At 39.4% G+C, this 27,370-nt stretch overlaps 1 protein-coding gene across 1 annotated transcript in view; it reads right to left on the reverse strand.

Moving 5' to 3' along the window:
* pappab (pregnancy-associated plasma protein A, pappalysin 1b) overlaps nt 1–27,370 on the reverse strand; it is a 148,012-nt gene that overhangs the window by 15,683 nt on the left and 104,959 nt on the right. The window contains 5 exon segments of the mRNA XM_067438025.1: nt 11,587–11,685; nt 13,124–13,195; nt 21,770–21,885; nt 23,395–23,542; nt 23,904–24,123. Coding sequence (XP_067294126.1) covers nt 11,587–11,685; nt 13,124–13,195; nt 21,770–21,885; nt 23,395–23,542; nt 23,904–24,123 — 655 coding nt within the window.

The following is a 27,370-nucleotide window of genomic DNA, read 5'->3' on the forward strand; positions in this document are numbered from 1 at the left end:
TAGATGTACCTGGAAGTACCGACTAGTACTCTTTTTAATGTACACTACTGTTCAAAAATATGGGGTGACAAAGATATTTGAATGTGTTTGAAAGAAGTCTCTTATACTTACTAAGACTGCATTTATTTTATCAATAAGCAAAAACAGGAATATTGTGAAATATAAATAACTGCTTTAATATATATTTTTTAAAAGTAATTTATTCCTATAATAGCGAATCTGGATTTTTAGTAACAATTACTCCAGTGTCACATGATCCTTCAGAAATCATTCTAAAATGCTGATTTGCTGCTCAAAACATAATTGTTATTATCAATGTAAAAAAAAAAAGTTATTTATAACATTACACATGTCTTTACTGTGACTTTTCCTGTGATCAATTTAATGCATCCTTACTGCATTAATTAATTATTTCTTTAAAAAGACTTGGAATTTGTCTGGACAGTTTTAGGACATTTTCACATATAGTTAATTTGAGCACCTCGAGCAGCTGATAAAATGTGTATCCTGTATGTAAACACCCCACATGATCTTGGACCCTATAAACACTAACATAACAAAAACATAATATCCCGTTTTTAGATTAAACTTACATTATGAACACTAAAAGCACTGAGGTCACTTGCACCTTTTTGTTCACTTTAGCCAAACTAGTTTTGGCTCATTTAAAATTAAACTATCATTAAACACAATTTTACAGAAACTATCCAAAAAAAAAAAAAAAAAAAATACAGTAAATATAAGGGTAAAATATTGTTTTAATTTTTAAATCTTAATCTTAAATTCATGATAATTAAACTATGTGTCACTCTTATTGCCATATCAACATCTCCAAGGGAAATTAATATTAATGTCTTTCCTTTTATGTAATGATTGAGATCATTAAAGTATTGATAGTAATTAGTTCACAGTACCAAAGTGAATGTGTTGTAGAAACGTTAGGAACAGTTCTGTTTACTTACAGTAATCACTTTCAAATGAGACTTTTCTCTTTTCAGTTGACTATGAGAAGTGTTTTTCTCAATCCTGATTTGCTATCACTATACCATGTTACTTACGTAGTTTCTACAGATAAAAAATAATTATATTATATTATAAATTATATATTCTGTAAAAAATACAAATAAAATGCTTTGCAATGTCACAATTACTTTATATCATATAACTCACATAAAAAAATAGCCAATCACAATCTTATGTTACACCCACAATTTTTTGCCACATAAAACCTTTGCATGGACCAACTCAGATATAATAATTAAGAATAAATACATTTTTTCTCGCTACATGGCTACATGGTTTTTCTTTAAAAAAAATTCCCCTTTAAAGAATATAATGCAGTGCTCAAAGCGGTCCCCCTTGGCCTAACTCAACTTGTAAAATGTAATTTAGGTTTTAGTAAGAGTTATACCAAGGAACCTGATGAAATAAGTATATTTAACAAAACATGTAGTAATAAGCATATTCAACAAATTCTTCAGAATAAAAAAAGTTTGGGCAAATTTTACTGGGCATCTCTTGAGTTTATAGACTTGAAAGAAGCCTGGATATTACCTCATAAGTACTGCATTCCTAATAAGATGAAATAAATTAATTTTAAGATCTTACATAAAATAAATCCTGTGAAAAATACTGAAAATACACAATATATGGATGTTGACAGTTCTTGCTCATTTTGTGGAAATAAGGATGAAACAGTGATTCTTACAGATCCTTTCAATTAAAATATATATAATGTGTTTCTTTAAATGTACAATTAATACACCATGCACCAGCTTTGTCGTTGTGTTAAAAAAAAAAAAATGTCGGGATGGACTGAAGATGATACCATTCCATTTTGGTGAAAATCGGACAAACGGCCTAGGAGGAGTTTGAAAAAGTTTATTCTTAACTAATAACAAGATGGAGAAGAGGAAGTTTTACCAAATAATTGAATGGCAAAATTTATTTCCCTATCTCGAGGGAACTTCGAGCTGCGTCGAAACGCTAGGGGACACCTCTGCGTGCCATGTCATAAAGCACTTGTGTAATCAGTCCAATAGCGGGACGATACGTCACGGGCGGGTGACGTCATCGACCAGGAAGCTATAAAGCATGCCCGGACCAAACAGTCACTAGCTTCTGTGTCTTCACAAGCGCTCTGTGTGAATTGTATGTCCATTTATTGTGTGTGTGTTCAAAAAAGAAAGAAAGAAAGAAATATGGCAAGTCAGTATAGGTGTTGTGTTCCTCCCTGCCCACGTTACATCACGGGTGGGGATACACACGTCCTAATGTGTGATGTGTTTGGGGCTCGAGCATGCCCAGTCAGCTCTCGAGGGGGTCGGCTGCGAGCATTGCGAGAGACTTCCAATGCGCATATTAAGATCACGCCGGGCACTCTTCGAGGAGAGTGCTTTGGCTCGCGGTCCTCAGGGCTCGGGTCCCGCTGTTGCCGAGGCGCAGCGAAGGCTCGCGTCCTGGGGATCGCAGTTGGATCTAGTGGCAGGGTTAGAGACGGGTGATCCCCTATCTCTGCCTTTACCCGCTGGATCTCATGCCTCAGTTAGCGAGCTGGAAGCACGCTCTGCGGTTTTCTTCCGCTCGCGCTGAGGCACAAACGCAGCAGCACTCCAGCTCCGAGGAACTGGATGTTGTTAGCACTGATGATGATCTGCCAAAAGAAAACGACACACACACACTCATAAAAAGAGGTGCTATTGGTGTAACTCGCGCTGTGTCCAGGTTAAGTTTAGACTGGGCGGCCGAGTGTCAAGAAGTTCGCCAAAAAATAAATAAATATATAAATAAAATAAGAAAGAGAAAGAACAATATAATGGCGAGCAGACAGCATGTTTGAGATTACGAGGGGCTGAATCTAGTGGCTCGGATCTCGCGTTTGCCGAGGCAGCGTGTAGATCACGGGTCTACAATATAGATTCTATGACTCGATCGCGGATCTCGCGCTTGCAGAGGCAGCGTGTAGATTACAGGGTTGAGTCTAGTGGCTCAGATCGCGTGTTTGCTGAGGCATCGCGAAGATTATGGGTCTGCATCTATCATTCAGAAAGGGCGACGATGTCTTGCGGGGAAGAGACGCTTGCGAGCTATCTCTCCCCCGAGTCCACATCGTCACACAGCCCCAAAGCTGCCCACAACAAGCCGGTAAAAAAAAAAAAAAAAAAAAGTCGGCTTTGGGGGTAGGGCATATTCGGCAGCAGATCAGGCGGCCGCCGGTTTGTATACGGCGGTTGCCCTGCAAGCATATAAAACAAGCAGACCTGCTGGGGGATATTGATATTGAGATGTGAAATAAATATATATATATATATATATATATATATATATATATATATATATATATATATATATATATATATATATATATATATATATATATATATATATAATAAATAAATCAATCAAAATGTCCCTCTGGGGCTGTCGGGCGGGGCAGCCTCAGCCGAGTACATCCTTTCTCAAACCTACACCGAGCAAAACAAAGAGAGAGCGTGGCCGCTCGGGGCCCCCCCGCAGAGAGATCGGGGGTCCGGGCGACGCGCTCAGCCGGGACCTTCCCGTGGTAGGGCGGATCTGAGAGCCGTCCTTACTGCTAGGAAGGCCTCGGCTAAGAAGTCCTGACGTCAGAGGCACAGGACTTCCGATGGCAGTCCCCTCCGGGAGAGTGCGGCTCGCCGAGGCGCCCGCTCGTTCCTGGTGCCATCGGGGGGGGCCGGTCTGCCAACCCTGCCACCGTTGGTGCTTCAGGGCGCGGCGGTCCCCGGCGAACATAAATCTTCTTGTCCGCCCGGAAACGTAGCGGCTTGGGGATGTTCGCGCCCTCTCGTGAGGGCCCCGGGGCGGTCAGTTCGGTTGCTACCTGCCGGTTATCCGTTACAGGACACCGGGCTGACCACCCAGGAAAATCCAGAGACCAGCCTCGAGAGGCTGGTTCCCTTAGTAGATTTTCTGGCAGCGTGGAAACTTCTGCCGAATATCTCAGAATGGGTCCTGCTCACATTATAAAAAGGGTTCGGGTCACACTCACCCGTGTTCAGCAGGGTTACTCCTACGGTAGTAACCCCCGAGCAGCCTCTGGTCATGGAACGAGAGGTACAGACTCTTCTGCGAAAAGAGGCTATACACGGGTCCCTCCCCTCTGCAGAGAGTCGGGCTTTTACAGCCGGTACTTCATAGTTCCAAAGAAGGATGGAGGGTTAAGGCCTATTTTTAGATCTGCATCAGCTAAACAAAATGCTCACGATAAAACAGATCATGTGTCACGTCAGGTCCGAGGACTGGTGTGTCACAATAGACCTAAAAAATGTATACTTCCACATCTCCATCCTTCCGCAGCACAGACAGGTCTTCAGGTTTGCTTTCGGGGGCGAAGCTTACCAGTATTGAGTGCTGCCATTCGGCCTAGCTTAATCACCCCACACTTTCACCAAGTGCGTGAATGCAGCTCTGGCTCAGGTGCGACTCCAGGGCATTTGCGTGCTCAACTATATCGACAATTGGCTGGTGTTAGCATAGTCGAAACAGTAGGCGTTCAGCATCGAGATGCTGTTCTCGCCCATAGGAGAGTGTTGGGGTTAAGGTTGAACGGAAGAAAAGTGTGCTGGCACCTATAAGCTGCAGAGCACTACCTTTCTGGCGGTAGTCTGGGACACGAAAATAATGTCGGCTCGGCTATCCCCTCCCAGGATAAAAACGATCCTGGATACCGTGAACCAGATAAAGCTAGGTCAGTCACTCACTGTGAAACACTTTCAGAGAGTGTTAGGGCTGATGACAGCAGTGTCCAACGGGGTACCTTTTGGCCTGCAGTACATGAGACCCTTACAGTGGTGGCTCAGGACCAAGGGGTTCTCCCTGAGGGGAAACCCTTTTTTCGCTTGATCAAGGTCATGCGGCGCTGCCTACGTGCCTTAGTGAAGTGAAAAGATCCTTGGTTCCTGTCCCAAGGTCCAGTTCTGGGGGCTCCTTGTCGTCGCGTAACGCTAACGACGGATGCCTCCCTAACTGGCTGGGGAGCGGTCATGAGTGGCCGCTCGGCCCAAGGTCTGAGCGGCCGTCAGCTCTCCTGGCACATAAACCAGCTGGAGCTGATGGCTGTGTTTCAATCATATAAAATCAAACACTTCCTCTCAGACCTGCGGGGCCACCATGTGTTAGTTCGGTCAGACAACACTTCGGTGGTCTCGTATATAAATCACCAGGGGGGGTTGAGATCGCGTCGGGTGTGGAAGCTGACGCATCATATGCTAACATGGGCCCAAGGCAAGATGCTCTCGCTCAGGGCGATGTACATCCCGGGGGTCCTGAATGTAGCGGCAGACTCCCTGTCGAGGCAGGGAGTGATGCCGGGAGAATGGAGACTCCACCCCGAGGTGGTGGAGGAGCTGTGGATCCGCTTTGGGCGAGCCCAGGTGGATCTGTTTGCGTCTCGAGAGACGACACACTGTCCAGCATATTTCTCCCTCACGCATCCAGCCCCGCTGGGGCTGGACACAATGGTACAGACGTGGCCGAGGCTGCGTCTGTACGCCTTCCCCCCTCTGGCGTTGCTCCCAGGAGTGCTGGAGAACGTCAGCCGGGACGGGGTTCAGCTTTTATTGGTAGCCCCGCTCTGGCCGGGCCAAGTATGGCTCGCCGACATTATGTCTCTCCTAGAAGGTCCTCCCTGGGAAATCCCAGTCAGGAGAGATCTTCTTTCGCAGGCCGGGGGGTCAGTACTACACCCGCGCCCGGAACTGTGGAAACGGTGGGCTTGGCCCCTGAGGGGGCCCAGTTCATAAACACGGGTCTATCTACTGAGGTTATAGAGACCATGTTGCACTCCAGAGCACCATCCACAAGGAGACTTTACGCACTCAAATGGAGAGTTTTTGTCGCCTGGTGTACGCACCAGGCTTTGGACCCTGTTAACTGCCCGGTCGGTTCAGTTCTTGAGTTCCTACAAGAAAAATTCTCCGCAGGGTTATCTCCGTCGACACTGAACGTATATGTGTCGGCGAAATCTGCTTATCATATTCCATTAGATAATGCATCATTGGGGAAACACCCTTGGGTCATGCGTTTCCTTCGTGGTACTTTGAGGCTCAGACCTGCGGCACGCTCGAGGGTGCCTACTTAGGCAGTGGCACCCTCTTGTCTGGAGTTTCCACCAGGAATGGTAAAAGCATTTCTCTTCCCGAGGGAAGGATATGCTCCCAAGGTCCCGAATAATGTGCCGGGACCAGTAATGCTGCAGGCTTTCTGTCCGCCTCCGTTCACTAGTCAAGACCAAGAGAAGCTAAATCTGCTATGTCCGGTCAGGGCCCTAGATGCATATGCCCACAGAGCTGCCCTGTGGCGAAACTCAGAACAGTTGTTTGTGTGTTTTTGGGTCCCCGAGCAAGGGAAGACCGGCTTCAAAGCAGATGCTTAGCAAGTGGATAGTCGAGGCTATTTCGCTCGCTTATGAGTCGGCCGGACATCCTTCACCAATGAGGGTCCGCGCCCACTCCACTAGGAGTATGGCTGCCTCTATGGCTCTTATTTCGGGAGTTTCATTGTCAGAGGTATGTGATGCGGCTGGGTGGTCCTCTCCGCATACATTTGTGAGGTTTTACAATCTAGATGTAGCCTCTACACCGGGGTCCCGGGTGTTTCTGGGTTGATTCACACATACAGACATTTGGGATTCTGGCGGCGTGGGTATTGAGGTCCCCTAGCGTTTCGACGCAGCTCGAAGTTCCCTCGAGATAGGGAACGTCTCAGGTTACGTATGTAACCATGGTTCCCTGAGAGGGAACGAGATGCTGCGTCGAGATGCCATACTCCCGGCATGCCTGTGATCGATTTGTTCGACTTTTTCAGAAGCTAGTGACTGTTTGGTCCGGGCATGCTTTATAGCTTCCTGGTCGATGACGTCACCCGCCCGTGACGTATCGTCCCGCTATTGGACTGATTACACAAGTGCTTCATGACATGGCACGCAGAGGCGTCCCCTAGCGTTTCGACGCAGCGTCTCGTTCCCTCTCAGGGAACCATGGTTACATACGTAACCTGAGACGATCTATGTTCTCAGCATTAGCCAAGGATTTTATTATTACAAGTTTCCTTTACCCCCGTTTCATTAACGGGGCCTAGCGCAAAGATGGCATTAAGACATGCCAACTTCATTACCAATCAAAGGCATTTAAAAAAGATTTAAGGAAAAATAGCTGAAAAATCATAAATAAAGTCACTAATAATATGATTTAATGGTTTATCACTTTTGACCAATAGGTGGCGCAGTTCTGAAATTGATGTGGTGTGGTCAGAGTGAGGTGACAATGACAAGCACATTTGGCATCATTATGTCCAAGCATTACAGAAATACAGCCTCAAGAATAATTTTGGCATCAGGCCTCAACTTTGTTGCTGCAGCATATGAAAACAGTTTTGTCTGTTGACACAAAAGTAATAACTATGCTATGATTTGATTTTGGTGATAATTAGACCAATGGTCTAGGAGGAGTTCGAAAAAGTAGGTTTTTAAAGGAAATCAAAATGGCGAACAGAAAGTTTGGCCAAATATAGTAAAATTTGTATCTGTGTTATTGGCATGACCCAACGAATCTATATTATAACAGTTTTATGACAATGGTCAAATTTAATGATAAATTATTAGCATTTTTTGAAAATTCATTATAACTTTTGTCCACAAAGTGGCACTGCCGCAAAACTTTTTTGAGTACCTTTAAGGCCTGGTGCCGAAGACACATACCAAGTTCTGTAATGATACGTCTATGCGTTTGTAAAATCTAGCACTTTTTGACAAAATTCTAAATGGCTGACGCTTAAAAAAGTTGATATGGGAAAGTTGGGTAAGCTATGCAGTGTGATGCCCTGAATCTAAAGAGACCAGTTTTGTGATTTTTGGCTAAAGCATTCTGAAGTAATAATTAAAGGTTCCATGGCCTGAAATGTTTATTTTATGAGGTTTTTCAACATTAATATGAGTTCCCCTAGCCTGAATGTTGTCCCCAAGTGGCTAGAAATGTTGATCTGTGTAAACCGAGTTCTGTCTGTCTTTCTCTGCCTTTGAGAAAATGACAGCCCAGACGAGCTGATCTAGAATTCTCCTGTTATGACATCATTACAGGAAAGGTTTCCTCCCCTTCCTCTGCTTCGCCCGCCCAGAGAATTAGTAGAGAAAGGATTCAGTTATCAGTCGCAATGTCAGCAGTACAGGCTTTACTATATAGATTCAACAGCACCGCCAGTAGCAGTGTTCATTAATGCCTGATCTGGGATCAGTGAGTTCTGATCTGTAGCTAATCATTCAAGTTCAGAAAGACTTTCTTTATAAATCGTTTAATACTGTCAGTCCCACCACTGGCCGACTTGATGCATCAGTGAATCAGGCCAGTGACTAAAAACATCAACTTCATGTCATGTGAACAATGTCATTTCTGTTAGTAGCATGAAACAAATCTGTTTTTTAAATTATTAAACTACAGACAGCGATCAAAGTATGCTCTTTATAATGTTCAGAGATAAATTTTATCTCCGAACTGAGCGATCAAAGTATGCTCTTTATAATGTTCGGAGATAATAATTAAGATAAATCACAAGTTTATCTTTAGTGCACACTTGTCCAAACTGCCATTTGAATGAAGCTGTTAAACTCAACAGAAGCTCTTACTGTATTCAGATGGATGTCGTGTTTGCTGTTAGCTGTGGTGAAAGCATTTTGTGAGAGAAATAACGTTGCAAAGTTTACTTGTGTTTATTTAGAGCTCTCAGATACAAACAAAATAAACTCACGCTCTCAACAACTCAGTACAATAACACTTCCTCAGCAATCTTTCCCCAGCTCAGTCTCTCTCCGTCTCTCTCTCTCGACTGCTGCTGCTCGCGCCTGACTAAACCATGCCCCCTCTGCACGTAATCTCATTTCAAATGCAAAGATGTCAGCCAATCACAACAGTAGGTGTTTTCACTGAAGACTCACAGCAGACACGCCCCTTGAAACAGAGCATTCCAAACAGAGGGCTAATAATCAGTATAGAAAAAAAAGCCTTTTATTTCTAAATTATGACATTTTTTGATGTGAAAACCATACTAACAATAAAAGTACACCTCAGGAAACATTATAAAATAATAAAAAAATCCATGCCATGGGACCTTTAAAAAAGTCACACTTTTGTATCTCTGGACCACTAGGTGGCACTGCGCCGAAACTCTGCAGGCAGCCTCAAGTCATGGTTAGCATTAGACATACTAAGTTTGGTTAGAATATGCTAAAGCATTGCAGAGATATAGCCTGACTTTCATTTTTGTGAGCATTTAGTCAGTTTCATTTGCTTGATATTCGAAAACAATTTGACTAATCATGTTCTAATATTGTTTTGTCAGCATAGACTGAAGATTATCTGGTTCTATTTTCATAAAAACTGGGGCTATGGCCTAGGAGGAGTTTGCACAAGTAGGTTTTTTAGAAAAATAAAAATGGCGGGAAAATTTCCATGATGGAAAATGACGTCATAGGATGCAAATGGGTGAATTGTCATGAGCTCAGGAATCAGAGGAATAATTTTGTTTCCAGCCCTTATGGTTCAAAAGTTATTAGCATAAACATAAGTCCAACTTTGGACAGGTGGTGCTGCTAGAGGGATTAAGTAAGAGACTTCAGATTTGTTATGTTGACAGATCAGACTGTCCTCTATGAGTGTGCTAGCCTAGAAATCTAGACGAACCCTAGCGGCAGCAAATCTAATCTGCCCACGAGTGTCGTCTAGCAACTCTCAATACCCTTCTGAGCTGTAAACGCCAAACTCTTGTCTGTATAGAGTCGGTGGGCGGGGCCATAATGACGACGGCCGAGTTGCGTTTGCGTGCTTCTTGTAAACACAGAAACTGGCGAACGGTGGTCTTTCGAATCAGCTTTGACCGCGACTCTGGAAGTCGCGGTCTGGAAGGAGTTAAGCTTTTCTCTGAGAAAAGAACAAAGAACGGCACTGAAGTCATTCTTAAAAAGGGAAGACGTGTTCTGAGTTTTGCCAACTGGATACTGCGAATGTTTAATCTATCAACGGGCTCTGTTTCACCTTCATTGCTCTGGTTGGTTGAAGCGCTATCCTATCGCGTGCAGAGGGAGTTTGAAAGACAACCGTTTATCCCACCCCTCGAATTGAGCCCTGTCAATGGTGAGTTTCCAGACCAAACATCTTGATGTGGGTCTGGCTTGTCAGGCTATGAGTGTGCCAAATTTCACAACTTTTCATCAAACGGTTCTATGGGCTGTAATAGTGAAAATGTAAAAATGAAAAATTATAATAAGAAGAAATCTAACGATCTCAATAGGTGCCTCCGCACCTTCGGTGTTTGGCCCCTAAATATCCAATCAATCTGTACACTTCAAAAAAGTTTGTCTGAGTTAGCGACATTAGCCAAGAGAGGGTCATCTGGGTGAATGTGATAGCCATTACATAATGAACGCATTTACATTATCATCCCATAAAACTCTTTAAAATGACATGAAAACGATGAAAATTAAGCATTTATTGGCTCTTTAAACACAAAAATTACACTGGGCAGAAGCACTTACCCTGTGGAGGAGCAATTTAGAAACTAATTTGTTTTTGGCAGCTACCTTTCAGAATTCATACAAGAATATTGTAAAAGTTTTGTGTGTTCTCAACTTACAAAGAAACTGAAACTCAATTTTTACAGGCACATTAACACAATTCAGGATTGACAATGTATCGGTCAGCAGCTAAGTCTCCAAGAGGAGGATGAGCAGTTAGTTTTATTATTTGCTTGGGTAATCCTCTGGCGTGACAAAGCAAACGGCCCCCTGAGTTTATACGTTTCTATATGATTTACAGCTGTATTTGAATGTTAAGAGTCCAATTCCAACTGCTGTTTCTAGACCTTTCACAACAAGTTGTGTATTCTGCCGGGAAATGCGTCATCACGCATGCCAGCTTTTTTTTTTTTTTTGGCACTGTGCGTGGGTACAGCGATCCAGAGTTCGCTGTTGTAACTTTGGAGAAGTTACTTCATTCTTTGTCTGTCAAAAGAGAAGTTCACTTTCTCTGGCAGCCAGGAAAACTTGCTCAAGGAAAAAGCAAGGGAGGATCAAGTGAAAGGATGACAAGTCCCTTGGAAAAAGAACAGTACACAAGCGTGCAGAAAAAGAATTTCTAGGGCTATTTACCACCCTCGAGATTAAACTCACGGATCTTTGTCTTTGTTGGAAAGTGAGGTGAACCTCCATATGGAAATGCTATATGCAACCGTTTGTTGCCATGGCTTTGGAAAAACACCCAAACATATATGTGCATGCTTCACATGTCTACAATGCATTGTGGATAGGGTTCACAGAGTTTCTCTCACTTGTGTGGGTGTCCTGAAAAGTTTTCCCTCCAAGGAGATAATTATTACAATGCAAACTTTATTTGCCGGAATTTACTCTGAATGTGTAGTAACAATGCAGATTACACACTTTACAGCTTTTTACTTATTTATTTATTAGTTCTTGATGTTTTTTTTAAACAAAGTATTCAACTAATTAAATGTCTAAAGAATAAAAAAAAAAAAAAAAAAAAAAAAAAAACATAAAAAACATACCTTTTTGGTTTTAACAGTAGAATGACAGCAGTCTCCACCATCATAGTTGCAAAACGCTCGGTTGTTGATGGCGTCGCAGTAATTATCACCCATAAACGGCTGGTAGAAAACAGACAGAAACTGCTCAATAGCATGAATTAACTAAATATGTAAACACAAATAACGTCAGTGATGAACATAATGTTATAGACAGAAAGAAAGAAAGAAAGAAAGAAAGAAAGAAAGAAAGAAAGAAAGAAAGAACGAAAGAAAGAAAGAAAGAAAGAAAGAAAGAAAGAAAGAAAGAAAGAAAGCAAGAAAGAAAGAAAGAAAGAAAGAAAGAAAGAAAGAAAGAAAGAAAGAAAGAAAGAAAGAAAGAAAGAAAGAAAGAAAGAGACAGTCATTCACACTTGCATACATCCACAACTGTGTAAAAATAGACACACAGAGTTGAGTCTGTTGTAATTATGTTGCCCTGGAAAAATTGAGTTAGTATTCCTGGGCTAGTGGATGGTGGAGGCCGCTTTTAATGGGGAAACCGAAGCCCTATTAAACTTATATGTGTCTCCCTTGGGAGTTACTACACATTTCCATCTTGACAGGCACAAAAGGTTGCCCAACACACCTGTGACCTTTTCCAGTTTGAAATCATCTCTCTGGCCCAACCCAAAAGCTTTCAGTGGGCTGCTAATTAACACCCATTGAAACTGGGTCAGGATGAGTTGGGTTCAAAAGTCTGCAGCTCTGACCAGAATAAAAAATGGACTGGTCATCTCACAGCGACATTAGAGCAAGACTTGTTATAAATGAGAGCGAGGTGCAGATTAATCGCACATCTTCATTTTGAGCTGGAGAACACTTTCAGAGTAGCACTGCGGTGTCTTTGGCAAGAAAAGTCGAACATATACTGTATGTAGAAATTTTGTTTCACTCTTTTCAGTGACAAATTATATTTCAATAGCTCTTTCAGAAAGAAGAACACAGTAGCTGTTTTTTATTATTCTCACTCAATGACTTGAGGAAGTTGGGAACATGATACCCTCTAAATGAGGTTTCCAGGTTCCACTAAAATGCAAAAAGAAAACAAAATTGCCCTTAAAAACAAAGGTGGTAACAAATCCCTCTTGTCTGCTTTTCTTGGCCCTGTTAAACCTGACGCAGATTAGACTAGACTGGCCCAAAGAGCAAAGGAGAGGAAGACACTAAGCACAGCATGTTTATTTACGTATTAGACTTCAAAGAGCGTGAGAAGATGGCAGAAACAACTGTTCAAGGTCAGGCTCCAGAGAAAAGACCTCCATGACTGTATAGAGCTTAAAGCTGTGGCTGGGAGATTACCTTGAAACAACTATCACGGGCATAATGTTCTTATCATGCAAATTCATAACAGAATCTAGCTATGGCGAAAAGACAATTCATTTAATAATTAAAATAAATTACAAACATTAAAAACAAATAAATATAATGAAGAAAAAAAGGATATTATATTAAATAATGTCCTAATAAAATATAATAATAACAATAATAAAACTGCAGAAATAAGTGAGGTAGGCCTTACCTCGCATCCCTTTATGCAATGGAGGGCCTCTGGGTTAGGGTACCACTTGAGTCCCATGGTGCATACAATATTCTGCATAAGAGAAAATGATGGAATGATAAAGTTAACAATGTTTAACAGTTTCAGATCCATTAAATGCATTGGAGTGAATTAGCTTAAAAAAAGCAGCCTCCGTGGAGATAATATTTTACAACAAGAATGTGAGTGATGCTTGCTTACACAAAACTAGCTATAGAGTTGCAGAGGTGTTCGAAATGTTTTTATCCTGGTACTTGGGTGTTCTGAGTGGTTACTAGGGTTGGGTATCATTTGAATTTGAGTAATTATGATTCTGCTTATTTCCGTTTTCCAAATACCAGTTTTGATTCCAATAAGGGAACATTTTTAAATAAATACAAATATAAAGTCAAACACCATGATATCAAAAATATGTATTATATCCTTTTTCAAAACATTCTGCTGTAGCTGAATACATGGACAAAATACAGCAGCCTAAAGAACAATTCATAAATTAGACTAACTTATATAAATTCCAAACATTATTAAAGACAAGTATACAGTCAGTAATACAATAAGAACAAATAAGCAACTAGCAATAGCACAAATATACAACTGAACACATTTTAGAAATTGAAATCAAATAATACAAATCAAATAATAAAATATATAAAATATAAATTAATCCTTATTTATATTAAAATTTTCTTTGTATTTCTTTTCTTTGATTAACAGTATGACAGATGGCAGCTTATTTAGGCTGTTGTCACTTTAAGACCGAATGCACGGATCCAATATTATGTTCCACATGCATTTTCTTTCTCGGCTGTTTACATTCACTTAATACATAAGCAACTGTGTTTATGAGCATGTTTTGACATAATTTTGTGTGGATTTGTCCGCTCAAGTGCAAGAAGAGAAAGCGAACATAATTCAGTATTCGTGCACTATATGAGAGATGGCTGGATGTGCAAAGGAGAGGCGAATGGAGTTCACTTTGCGTCTTCTTGTGCTTGAATGTTTAAAACCACATTACAATGTGCACACAGGCATCAGTAAGCAGTCTAAATTTATATTTGAAATCAAGAATCTGATTCCTGACCTTAACTATATCATTCCAGAATTGGAATCAGTTTTTGATTCCCAACCATAGTGTTTACTTACCTCAAAGTCTCTATAATATTATGATCTTTACATTTTGATGTATATCTATTGTATTTTTTCAACCATTTTATTATCCAGCAAGCCAAAATCTCAAGTTTGATTGCTAGAAAGTAACAGCACAGCTTCCCTTAAAAAGCCTCATGATATGAGGTATCACTGAAGTCTACAGCATGTGCAGGATGATTTACACGCTAAGGTTCAGCACACAGGGTGAAGTGTTTGTTCAAATCCTTAGCAAAAATTGCTAATAAGCCTTTAGACTGGCAGGGATTTCAGTTTGAATGTGGAGAACCCTTGCTCTGTTTGTTGAAAGATTTCTTTGCCTAACACACAGAACACAAACAAATAAAATCCTCTATGAGCCCAGTGTTCCGGTGGTGATGCTTAAATCAGCTCAGAATCAATGAAAGAGCTCGGCTTGAAGGATTACAGTCTTAAGAGTTTGGCTAAGGAGGGGACTCATTAAACTCCAGGAGTGCTACCCCGGCTCCCACCCCTGCTGAGGAGAGTGAAAGGGAGGCGGCGGACCTCAGCAGCTCAGCCTCATGGGTTAGCACAGGTAGAGAGGATGTTAGGAGAGGTGAAATGACGTGGTCTGGGGGAACTCCAGATGCAATGAGGAATGGAAAGGGTGAGCGTAAACAGAACATTTCCAAGAAAGCAGGCGTTCGCCCTGCTGGCTAACTGCGGCCATCCACACACATACACACGCTTAGTATTCAGTGTCACACCAAAGACCCAAGCGGCTTGTTTACTCAAGGCTTAATTTAAACCGTCTGCTCCTGAACTTGTGCTTGTTTTTATAGTTTCTCCACAGGCCCAAGCTACACCAGTGCTACCTGCATTTTATTAAATAGACTTTGTATCAGAGGCTGCTTTTCATTTTTAAGGTCTTTCATATTTTCCATTCTATACAGTCAAGACACAACATTTCCTGATGGCTCTTAAGCTTGCACCCCAATATACTTAAAGTGAAACCGAAGAGTGTGACGTCATTTCGAACTAAATCGGGCCAAATGTAAGTTTGTTTGGAGTTCGAAACAGCTTGCCAAAGCAAGATTTCCAGAAAAGTTTGCTTTGGCTGGTAAACAACTTTGAAGTACCATTGGTCCAGGGCGACTACGCTATAGGTAGGTGTTCTCTGGTGCTCTACCTTCTTTGACGTGGAAAACTTCTCAGGTTAATTTCTTCTGTTCAGTCCTTGGAGGTCAGACGCATATAAAAACATTAACACACTGGAAAGCTGACATGTTTAATACTGTAAAGCTGCTTGCTTTAAAGCAATCTATAATATGCTTCATAAATAAACCAGATTGTCATCAAAAAAAAAAAAAAAAAAAAAAAAAACAACTACGATTTTCAAGCACCTTATTACGACCTTTATTTAGCTGCCTCTAGCTGGTGTAAAAATAATGACAGTTTCTTGTGTTATTATTTTGTTATTATTATTATTATTATTATTTATAATACATTAGATTTATACAGCGCTTTCCTGGGTACTCAAAGTGCTTTACATATTTAAGGGGGGAATCTCCTTAACCACGACCAATGGACAGCATCCACCTGGATGATGGACGGAGGCCAATGGGCAAATTTGGCCAGGATTTTTAATGACCACAAAGAGTCAGGACCTTGGTTTAATGTCTCATCCAAAGAATTTAATTAAGAGGAAAGCTGCCCATATTAACATATATCTAAATGCATATTATATTAAACACATGCTGCTGAGGTACTTCAAACTTTTTACAACTTAGTGAAGAACAAAAAAGAACTTCAGTGTGAGTATATCAGGGCCTTTAGAAATGTGTACATACGGCAGGATCTTCTTCCAAGTCTCATAAAATAATAATAAAATGAATGGAAACAAACTGCTCAGGATCGATCTCCATCAAATTCCATGAATGAACTCAAACAACCTTGTTTGGCCAATCCCCCTATAAGGCTGATTTATCCTCAAGAAAACCTATAATGTGGAGGATTGGGTCTGGAGGAAGATATAGCGGCGCTCTCGGATGCGAGCTGTAAATTTGTTTGTGCTTCCTAAAGCTCCACTACAGCTTAAACAATCAAGTAAAGAACCACATGGCACAGACCACATCGAAAAAGAATAAAAAAAAGCATGACCACACCAAAGAACAGAACGTCCACAATAGCACAGAGGAGGAAATGCAAATATGGAATGAATAATCCAGACAACCTCATAACCACTGGCGGGCATGACGTCACCCAAAAATGTCATTCAGTAGTCCATATGTAAATGAATGACATAGTAAAAGGGGAAATGGATATTCCTTGAGACCTGTCTGGCCTCTGTGACCCTAGCCGCAGCTATTGATATACTGTCGTATGAAATCACTAGTTTCCACAAAGATATAGAAGAATAAGCCAGACTTTGACTCTTTCCACGAGTTTCAACGAGTCACAAGCTGTTTTGCTGTCGCCGTTTGTCAGTAGGACACAAAGCAAAGATTTGACTGTTAAGATAAAATCACATGTTTCTCGTCTAAGAGTGTTGGTGAGAGGAAAGACCCATTGAAATGCTAAAATCCACAGCCATCTGGAATATGACAATGGTTTAAACAGTCACCATGTCGTCATGGTTAAGCATTCTTTGGTCATCACTGACCACAGTTTTTAAGGTGTGGAGAATAACATTTGATTTGCCTGTTCATTATACTCATTGTTTCTAAAGTCCTACAGGTCTAGTCTGTGATGCTGTCAGGAAATAAGTAAAGGAAATATGCGTTATTACTGTCTAGTTTTTGTTTGTGTCAACTACATATTTCGTGACAAAAGCTTCCTGAGGGGAAGTACCCAAGTATTGGCGATGTCCAAACACTTTAATGCAGTCACATGGTCATGTTGTTATTGTACAGACGGATAGTTGTTTGCGAGTCCGACTATTATTTGCTTTGGAGAAGAACCTCCATCTTTCCACCTCCAACTTATTCCAGTGTTTCCCATTCATTAACTACACTATAAATAAATGCTCTGCAGCTTCCATCAAAATAAAAGCTCAAGGGCTTATTCTCTTGCAAGTGTAGAAATTAGGACAACATATGCCCTAATGTAGCATAAAATATATATTTAGGAAATATATTTCTTTTACAGTGCATTTTTTTTTCTTTACATGGCTATTACTGTCATAGGGATAACAATATAAGTTCGAAAAAACACCAATTCGAATGTAATGTAGACTGAGATACTATCACAACAAAAAAGAGGGTTAAGTCCCCTTTCTTATTTGTTCAATTTGCACACTGAATATGGTTTGAAGCTCTTAATTTTGAACTCTCAAAGTGCACCAAATGGAGGAATTTAACTTTAAAATGAACAAAACTTTCTTCTGGTGTGGCATGCACCAAGACCTCCTTAGAGGGACCACTATAGTCTCACAAAATCCTGTGGAAAACACTGTATATATATATATATATATATATATATATATATATATATATATATATATATATATATATATATATATATATATATATATATATATATATATATATATATATATATATATATAATTTGCATACTATCCATCCTGAATAGTATTCGAAAATAGAATAAGTATGTCCCAAATCATAGTACAGTATGTTGAAATGAGTATTCCAAAGATACCTGGATGGTCTACTTTTTCCAGTTAGAATCTGAAGTGCAGATCCGTGCACACTCTAATGGCTAAAATTGTCCACAACCCATAACGAGTTGGACAATGATTTTATTAGAACTAAAAACATAGATAAAAACTTAGCCTGACAAGCCAGACCCACATCAAGATGTTTGGTCTGGAAACTCACCATAGACAGGGCTCAATCCGAGGGGCGGGATAAATGGTTGTCTTTCAAACTCCCTCTGCACGCGATAGGATAGCGCTTCAACCAACCAGAGCAACGAAGGTGAAACAGATCTTGTTGATAGATTAAACATTCGCCGTATCCGGTCGGCAAAACTCCGAACACATCTTCCCTTTTTAAAAATGACTTCAGTGCCGTTCTTTGTTCTTTTCTCAGAGAAAAGCTTAACTCCTAGTCTTCCCGAGTTGCGGTCAAAGCTGATTCAAAAGGCAGCCGTTCGCCAGTTTCTGTGTTTACTAGAAGCACGCAAACGCAACTTGGCCGTCGTCATTATGGCCCCGCCCACCAACTCTATACACGATGTGATTGGCCCGGCAAACGTTTGCCGATTACAGCTCAGAAGTGTATTGAGAGTTGTTAGACGACACTCGCGGGCAGATTAGATTTGCTGCCGCTAGGGTGCGTCTAGATTTCTAGGCTAATAAAAACTACTAAAAACATTTAGCCATTACCTTTAAAAAATCATCATTATATTCAAATGGAAAACTCGAGTCTCCGCATGACCCACGACTGGTAGGTCAATGTGCTACTACATTTCTCTCAGAAACAGTAGTAAGTTACATAAAATTGAATGTCGATGATTTTAACTGTGACATGATGACTTTGAATCACTTTAAATGAGGATGCATGCAACTAAGCGACAAAGCCATTAAAGATGACAAAGTAGTACGTCCCAAAGTTTGCCTACTCTTCTGCAACACACTCAAAAGAGTAAATACTTTTAGGGCATAGTAAGTAGGCAAATTGGGACACAGCAATGGTGATTTCTGGATTTGGTACTCTGTTGAGAATGTCTTTGTGTGTTCACTGTGAACATACTCTGAGTTGACTGAATTTACTCATGTTTTTGGAACCGATAACCAGAGGTGTGGACTCGAGTCATATGACTTGGACTCGAGTCAGACTCGAGTCATGAATTTGATGACTTCGGACTCGACTCGACAAAATCAAAATGTACAAAGACTTGCAACTTGACTTGGACTTTAACATCAATGACTCGTGACTTCACTTGGACTTGAGCCTTATGACTCGAGAAGACTTGGTACTTCCCATGATAACCTGGGGCAATTTTTCTTTCACACGGCCGTGGCGCTCTCAGTGTATCTGCATCTGTGAAAAAAATGTGCACCTGTATGCATGCAGAGAGCACGTGCGCTGTCTGCACGACATCCAATCACTGTTGTCCCACGTTGGTTTGATTCGACATTATCCATAGCTACCAAGTCCGTGTATAACACGTGACTTTGGGCTTCTTTTTTTGGCAAGTCGCGGTAAAAAATCTCGAGTTGTGGGTTGCGGTTATTTGGGCTTATTTAAAAAAATGTGGTTGCTTGTTAGGAAAATATGACAAGCAACTTTGTATCTTTACATTTATGGTCGCTGTTTTGTCCAAATACATTGACTGGCACTGTCTTCTCACAGCTAATAGCCATAGTGCAACGATACAAGTGATGTAGTCATTCGTCCTCATACGCCTCCTTCCCCTCTTTGAAGAAAAATCGTGTTCAACGGGCAGGCATGTGATGTGATGTTATAAATGTAATGATAGTTCGTAGACGTAAATAGACAAATACATGTTTTTTTTTTTTTTTACAAACAATGCAACCAGCAGAGATGTACAGAGATGGAGAGGAAACAGGGAGGTGAGCCACCTAATTTAATTAAAAAAAAAGAGTAAAATTATAAGCTACTAATAATAACAGTAGGTATGGTTCGAATGTATTTTATTATAAATATGTCGCTATAATGCTGCGCTCCCTTAGTGTTTTCCTGTGCACCAACTCCCAATCATAGACTGTAAAAAAGTGCATATTATTCCTAAATAGGAGCTATGTGACTAGTAATTTTCAATAATATTTAGGGCAGATTGCACATTGAGATGCAGGGCTTATCCTTTTTACGGTTTATAGTGTGCATGTTCACCACTGCTCCTTATATGTGCGCAATAACTCCGACTGGAGTTACCATAATCCTTCACGTCACTTTTTCTCTTTTTCCATCTCCAAACCTCTTCTGTTCACAGTCTTTATTGCAACTTGAAGAATTTTGTAAAATCCCATCTGTATTTGCTTTTTAAACGCCAAGAGATTTCAATTTAATATGTTGCAGGCTCATTTATTGATAAATTATTGAACATAAATTATACTGATGATAATAAATAATATAATAATATTGGGCTTGTTTTGGCCCCCCCCCAGCCCAAATACCTCTAGGTATTCTTCATACCTGAGAAAAATATGAAACAGATGTCAGAAAACCCCTTATAGCCTCACATGTTGTATTTGAAACTACTCTTTACTCATATCAATATTGTTGTGTTAATATTCATTGTCTATTACACACTACGGTATACGATAATAATTCAGTTTCAGTGTATGCAATATTATGAATAAGAAAGCCCTTTCCCTCAAGAAACTGATGTCATATGCTTTATAGCAGTGGTTTTCAAAGTGGGGACAGGGACCCCTGGGTGCCGCGAGAGGATGCTAGGGGGGCCATGGCAAGCTGGCATAAGTAAAAAGTATAGCAAAACAAAATAATTGAATAAATTAAATTATTAAAGTAAAACAAATTTAACCAAAAGTAAGCTAAACAATATTCCCATAATGGCCCTAAGTTTAGGCTAAAATGACCCATGTCTATTTGAAAGTTGAACTGTTTTGCAATAAGGTCAACACAATATAGGACTGACGCTGCTGTGCATTGTTCTAGTGCATTATGCTGTTAAAATACAAGCATTTTTTGTGACTTTTTTTTTTTTTTACTGTATTTGCTTAATGTCATTGTATAAAAAGAGGTAAATACAAATCTTACAGACATACATGATTTGTATCATTTTTATTTCTGTGGCAAGATGACTTGAAAGGACTCGAAACTAAAATTGTTTGGACTTTGGACTCGACTTGAGACTTGTTGGCTTTGACTTCTGACTCGACTCGAGACTTTCCTCATCTTTGACTCGACTTGACTCGGGACTCGAGGGCAAAGACTTGAGACTTACGTTTGACTTGCATAACAATGACTTTGTCCCACCTCTGCCGATAACCAATAAAGTAAAAAAGTCAACTGAGAGTTCAGGGTTTATATAATAAGTTAGCCCTGCTTTCTGGAATACCCCCTTGCCTTCTAAGACACAGGGGAAAGGGCAAATGTCACCTCTGTAAATGAGCATGTGTGTGTGTGGTCCAGTCTATTTCAGTTAGGTAAACATAATGATGCATTGGGTTTTATAACAGCATGGAGCAATTTATCATGCACATTTTTGTTGTTAATGATCAATCTAAGCATTAATCTCAAAGCTTTAAGTAACAGCTGCCGACTATGCTGGGGTGTTTACATCTTAAGGTGTTTATTTTGACTACTTCTAGTGAACACAGTAGATTATTTCTGAGAAGTTACGCTGCAATCGTGCATTAAACCACACTGCATAGTGTTAAATAAAGTTACTGAATGTTTGAGGGTTCAGCTTGTATTATGACCAGGTCTCCAACATTTACCAAACATATTAACTGTAACATTCATCAAAATATGGCAAAGTTTGGAATCTGAAATAAAACTAAGCCAAAACATTTATAATAGTAAGTACAGAGAGCCCACCCAAATCTTACAATGTCTGTGCTCTCACCTTAACTTTGGGTGGGTTCCACCAGTGGTCTTTCATCACAGCCATGACGCTCATGTTGCTGGGCAAGATGACCACACTGCTGCTAGCATCTCTGCAGGCCACTTCACACTCCTTCCCTGTTGGCCATCACAAAGATGTGTTATTCATCAAAATAAACCTTCACATTTCTTCAAATGTCTTTCCCATTGTATTCAGGTACACCCCACTAACTTTGGGGTCTTTGATCAAAAAGACAGTAAAAACTAATATTGTGAAATATTACAATTTAAAACAATAATTTTCCATTTTAATATACTTATAAAATAGTAATATAATATAATCAATTTATTTACAGTATGGTTTTGTCTTCAGAAATCGTTCTAAAATGATGATTTGGTGCTCAAGATTTCTTATTGTTATTGATGCTGAAAGCAGCATAATATATTTGGGGAAACTGTGATACATTTTATATACAGAGATGCATAGAAATATTTTAAAACATTACAAATGTCTTTACTCTCATGTTTGATCATTTTAATGCGTCCTTGCTGAATAAATGTATTCATTTCATTAAAAAATCCTTTGAACAGTGCAGTAGCTTGCTACAAACATACACACAGTTTAAATAAATTGCTTATTCAGTTTATGATAATGGTTATTATACTGCCTAAAAAAGGGTGCTTTATATTAACTACATATTTGTGACCCTGGACCATAAAAAAAGTCACCAAAAATTCTGGCCAAAAGCCAGCAATACATTTTATGGGTCAAAATTATCGATTTTTCTTTTATGCCAAAAATTCTTACACTGTAAAAAAAAATATAAAAAAAAATAAGTTATCTGGTTGCCTTCAAATTTTGAGTTCATTGAAATAAAAAAAATTGAGTTAATACAATTCATTTTTTTTGAGATTCGACAACCTTTATTAAAAAATTATTAAAAGATTGTGTAAGCATATTGGGTAATTGTGTGTGTTTTATTTTTGATGATGAAGTGAAACATGCCAAATAGAGCTAGTTTCATGATTTATCAAAAAAAATGTTATGCAGTTCAGATACAATAATATTTTGCGTTTCTATTTATTAAACAAATTTCCTCAACTCAACACAAAAAGGCAACCAGGTTACTTACTTTTTTAAGTTAAAACAACAAACAAATTGTACAGTGTAGTATATTATGTAAAGATCATGTTCTGTGAAGATACTTTAGTACATTTCCTACCATAAATATATAAAAATTATATTATTAGTAGCCATATACATTGATAAGGACTTCATTTGGAAACTTTAAATGTGATTTGATTAATATTTAGATTTGTTTGCATCGTCAGATTGTATCTCGGACAAATATTGTCGTATCATAACATCATATCATAATGGTTTTGTGGTCCAGGGTCACATTTAGTCAATTTTGAGTTATTACAGAAATCAACTCGCCTAGACTATGTGACAGATGGGTTTAACTATACATTTTCTGATTTAGAGACAACAGAGTGTGAAAATTCATATGAAATCAATCAAAATCCAATAAAAAATGTGTTGTTGTAGTTACAGTTGCTCTTTGTGGCGATTTTAAAGAAAGCAGTGCATATGTGTGTGCAATGTATGTTTTGGCCCTAAGAAGTGAAAAGCAGAAAGGCAGAGACCTATGCCATGTCCATCCTTGCAGCTGAGATGGATATTTGGGCTGAGATTCTGCGGGAGGGAACACTGGCCTGTCAGGTTGGGGCAGAGACGGAAGGAGCCGGTCCAGTTCCCGTCCTTTCTGCATCGGATTACATTGGTGGAAGGACCCTGAAGCAAAGACCAACATTTCTATCAATCATCATAAAGGAAACTCACTAATCATCACAACAAACATATGTGGTTTAATGAAAGGGTGGAGGCCAAGGTTAGGCATGACCTTTACAGTTCTATTGGTCCAAGTATTAGAAGCTAAGAAACTGATGAAGGAAACCAAGCACATGTAAGATCTGTCGGTCTACCAGCCATGCAGCTGATGAACAGCCAGAGGGACAACACAGAAATATTGTAATGCTTAAAAGTACACAAGATGAATGGAAAGTGCCGCAGACAGTAATGGGAGGTGATGGACTGAGACGTCAATGGTAGAAAAGAGAAAACGAGGAGAAGAGAGAGAGAGAACACGACAGACCTGCTTGCAGTGGCTGTGCTGTCTCACCGTGTGGTTAGCCCTGTTGCAGTCGATCCAGCAGTCGCTGTTGAACTGAAAGCCGTTTGTGCACTTGTAGGTACCGTGGAAAATGGGAGGAGGTGGCTCACATGTGACTGCCACACACTCACCCGACTGCCAGGTTCCATCCTCCGTACACTGTCGCTTAAACGCACGTCTGTGGTATGTTACAGGCACTGACCTGCAACACATTCATTAACACAAAGATTAATAGATTCACCAGAATTATGCGCCATCTTTCTTTAAACTCATAGCCATTCTGTAGATTTTGGGGAAACTCATAGCCATTCTGTAGATTTTGGGGAAACTCATAGCCATTCTGTAGATTTTGGGGAAACTCATAGCCATTCTGTAGATTTTGGGGAAACTCATAGCCATTCTGTAGATTTTGGGGAAACTCATAGCCATTCTGTAGATTTTGGGGAAACTCATAGCCATTCTGTAGATTTTGGGGAAACTCATAGCCATTCTGTAGATTTTGGGGACACGTTTCTGCAAGAGTTTGTTGTGTTCGGAAAACTTACAAGTCAGTGTGAGACAGTTATTGTAGGATCACTGAAATACCATTAAAGTGTTTTATTAATATTTTGAATTTTCTGTTTTCATGTTCATTTTAGTAGTATGTTTCAATCATATTTATTAGTTGTTGTTTCTTGTAAATATGCCTAGTTTTTTCTCTGCAAATATTAATTAAATGTTTGATGCCAAAGTGTTTTAAAATCTGTTCAGATTTTAAATGTCGTAGGGCAGGGTTCCTAAAATCCTGCCCAGGAGGCCAACCACCTCAGCAAGAGAATCAAGGTCTTAGGTAAGTTTGATCAGGGTTTGAGCTAAACTGGATTTGAGGAACCTTGTCATAGTGAACCCAGCCTTTTAAAAATGGACTGTTCTCAGAATAAAAGGTTCATGGATCACCCACAGTCTGTTTATTGAACGTCTGATGAATACTGGACATAAAACTGGCAAGCACTTAGACAAGCAAATGACAAGCTCTAATCAAATTGGCTGCCTTTCCACTAGTGGAAGTAATGGTTCGCATTGTGGTCAGAATTATTGGCATCCCTGGTAAAAAATATGATCAAAGATGGCTATAAAAATAAATTTGCAGTTTATCCTTTTGATCTTTAATAAAAAAAAATAAAAATAAAAATGTATGTTACGTTATGTTATGAAATAAATGTTTTTCTCCAAAACACGTTGTCCAAAATTATTGGGACCCCCTAGATTATTATATTTTTTATGAGTAAAACATCTCTGAAATATGTTCCCATTATTATTTTAAAATTTAAAAAAAATAAAAAACATTTTTTAGCACACCAGGGTGACTAAGAACATGAAATTGTCCAGCCATGACTTCTTGTTCACAGGAGAATAAATATGAGGAAACACAAAGGACAAATTCCCCAAATCATCCATGATTAAAACTAAAGAATATAGTTCTGATGTGCAGCAATAGATTGTTTCACAAAATTGAAGTGGCTGCAAGATAATAGTTAAAGCATTGAAAATCCACTTTTCCACAATCAGAGCAATAATTAAGAAGTTCCAATCAACCAAAGATGTTACGAATCTGCCTGGGATAGGTAATGTGTCTATATTGTCTTATAAGACACCGTAAGGAAGAGAGTTTGAGTTGGGCCAAAGACTCTTCATACTCATGTCAGACATGACTGGAACTTCAAATGGGACTGGCTTCTATCATCAAAAGAAAACCACCAGACAGATTTGATGCAAACAGGGATAAAAAGTACCCCAACCACACAGTTAAATATACTGCTGGATCTTTAATATTGTGGGCCTATTTTTTATTTTTTTATTTTTTTTGCTGGAGGTCCTGGACATTTTGTGCAGATACATGGCATTAGGGATTCTAGCAAATACCAACAGATAAAAAAATCAAAACCTGACTGAAATTATTTTTACAGCCATCTTTAATCATATTTACCAGGGGTGCCAATAATTCTGACCACAACTGAACAGTCACAGGCCATAAATATCCAAAGTAATATACATAATGAATATTGCACAGGTTCCCAAACTTTTCAATTCCATTACCACCCAGTGTATACTTTTTCTCAAGACTCACCAAAATATGTAAGATTAGAAAACAACTGACAAAACTGTAGCTTAATCTTAATCAAAAGTTTGATATGACAGAGTATTTAATACATTTTTTAATAGTATAACTATAAACTATACTTTCAATACTAATATTTACATACAATTTTAAATATGTCCATATATGACCTGTAATATACACTGCGAGTGTTGTTAAACAGGCTTGTTTCACGTGTTTCAAACATGTTTGTTTCACATGTGTACATGTGAAATATACAGACCATTTCCTTATGTGTTGGTAGGTAGCCAAAAACACACAATGGAACGAAAACAACACACTCTTTATATGTCTCTGAAAGACAACAGCGTTAAACAGATGACGGAGATGAATGACCAGACCTGAAACGGCCTTTCATGACATTTGGATTCTCCAGTGTAATGCAATCGCAGAATACAGCAGCACTGTGACTTAAATGAACTTCTCACTGATAATGCGGACCGAGCCGCTTAATAATGAGTCTCTCTGAGACCCTCACCGTTATTACAAGTCGCACGCGTGCCCTTTAAAACACAACGCATATTTATATAATTAAATTGTGGCCTTTGCATTTTGAAAATTGTACTAATATTATTCTAATACTGTTTCTATTTAATGTTGGTATATTGTGCAGCCCTAGACTAAACTTTTTGTGCTCGTCTCACTCTCTGAAAAGCAAATCTATCTGCAGCCAGGTGATTTTGCGCAGCCCACCCTTTCCCACTCTGCTACCCACAGTTTGAAAACCCCTGGTATTTTGCACTCTTTTCTGAATTAAATATTTGGTACTTATTACTTTTGAATGGACAGAAATTCTCACCATATCACTTTTCCACTCATTTTTCTGAGTTAAATGACGTGCAAAAACCAAACTAACTGTGGTTGGTTTCTTTAAATGTTGATAACACAATCGCTTCCTGTCTTAATGGGTTGTTTTTGGCTAGAATAATCAGAATTTGACATTTAAAGTGCACCAGATTTATGACTATAGTCTAATGTCTGGCTACACATGGCTATGTGAGTAATTGACCAACAGGGTAAATGACTACAAATTTATCCAAGCTTTCAAACAAATGATACAGCTTTGAGTATTCATTTGCCACAACATGATTAACTTAATCCACAATGCAATGAAGTTAATGGCAACACTGCAATAAGGTTCTATTTTTTTATACATTAGTTTACCAGATTTGTAACACTTTATTTTAGGGTTCAATTCTCGCTGCTTGCTTATTAGCATGCATATTACTAGGATATTGGCTGTTTATTAGTACTTATAAAGCACATATTAATACCATATTCTGCATAACCTTATATTCAACATCACAATCCT

Source organism: Pseudorasbora parva, chromosome 3 (genome assembly GCF_024679245.1).
Source record: "Pseudorasbora parva isolate DD20220531a chromosome 3, ASM2467924v1, whole genome shotgun sequence".
Lineage (NCBI taxonomy): Eukaryota > Metazoa > Chordata > Actinopteri > Cypriniformes > Gobionidae > Pseudorasbora > Pseudorasbora parva.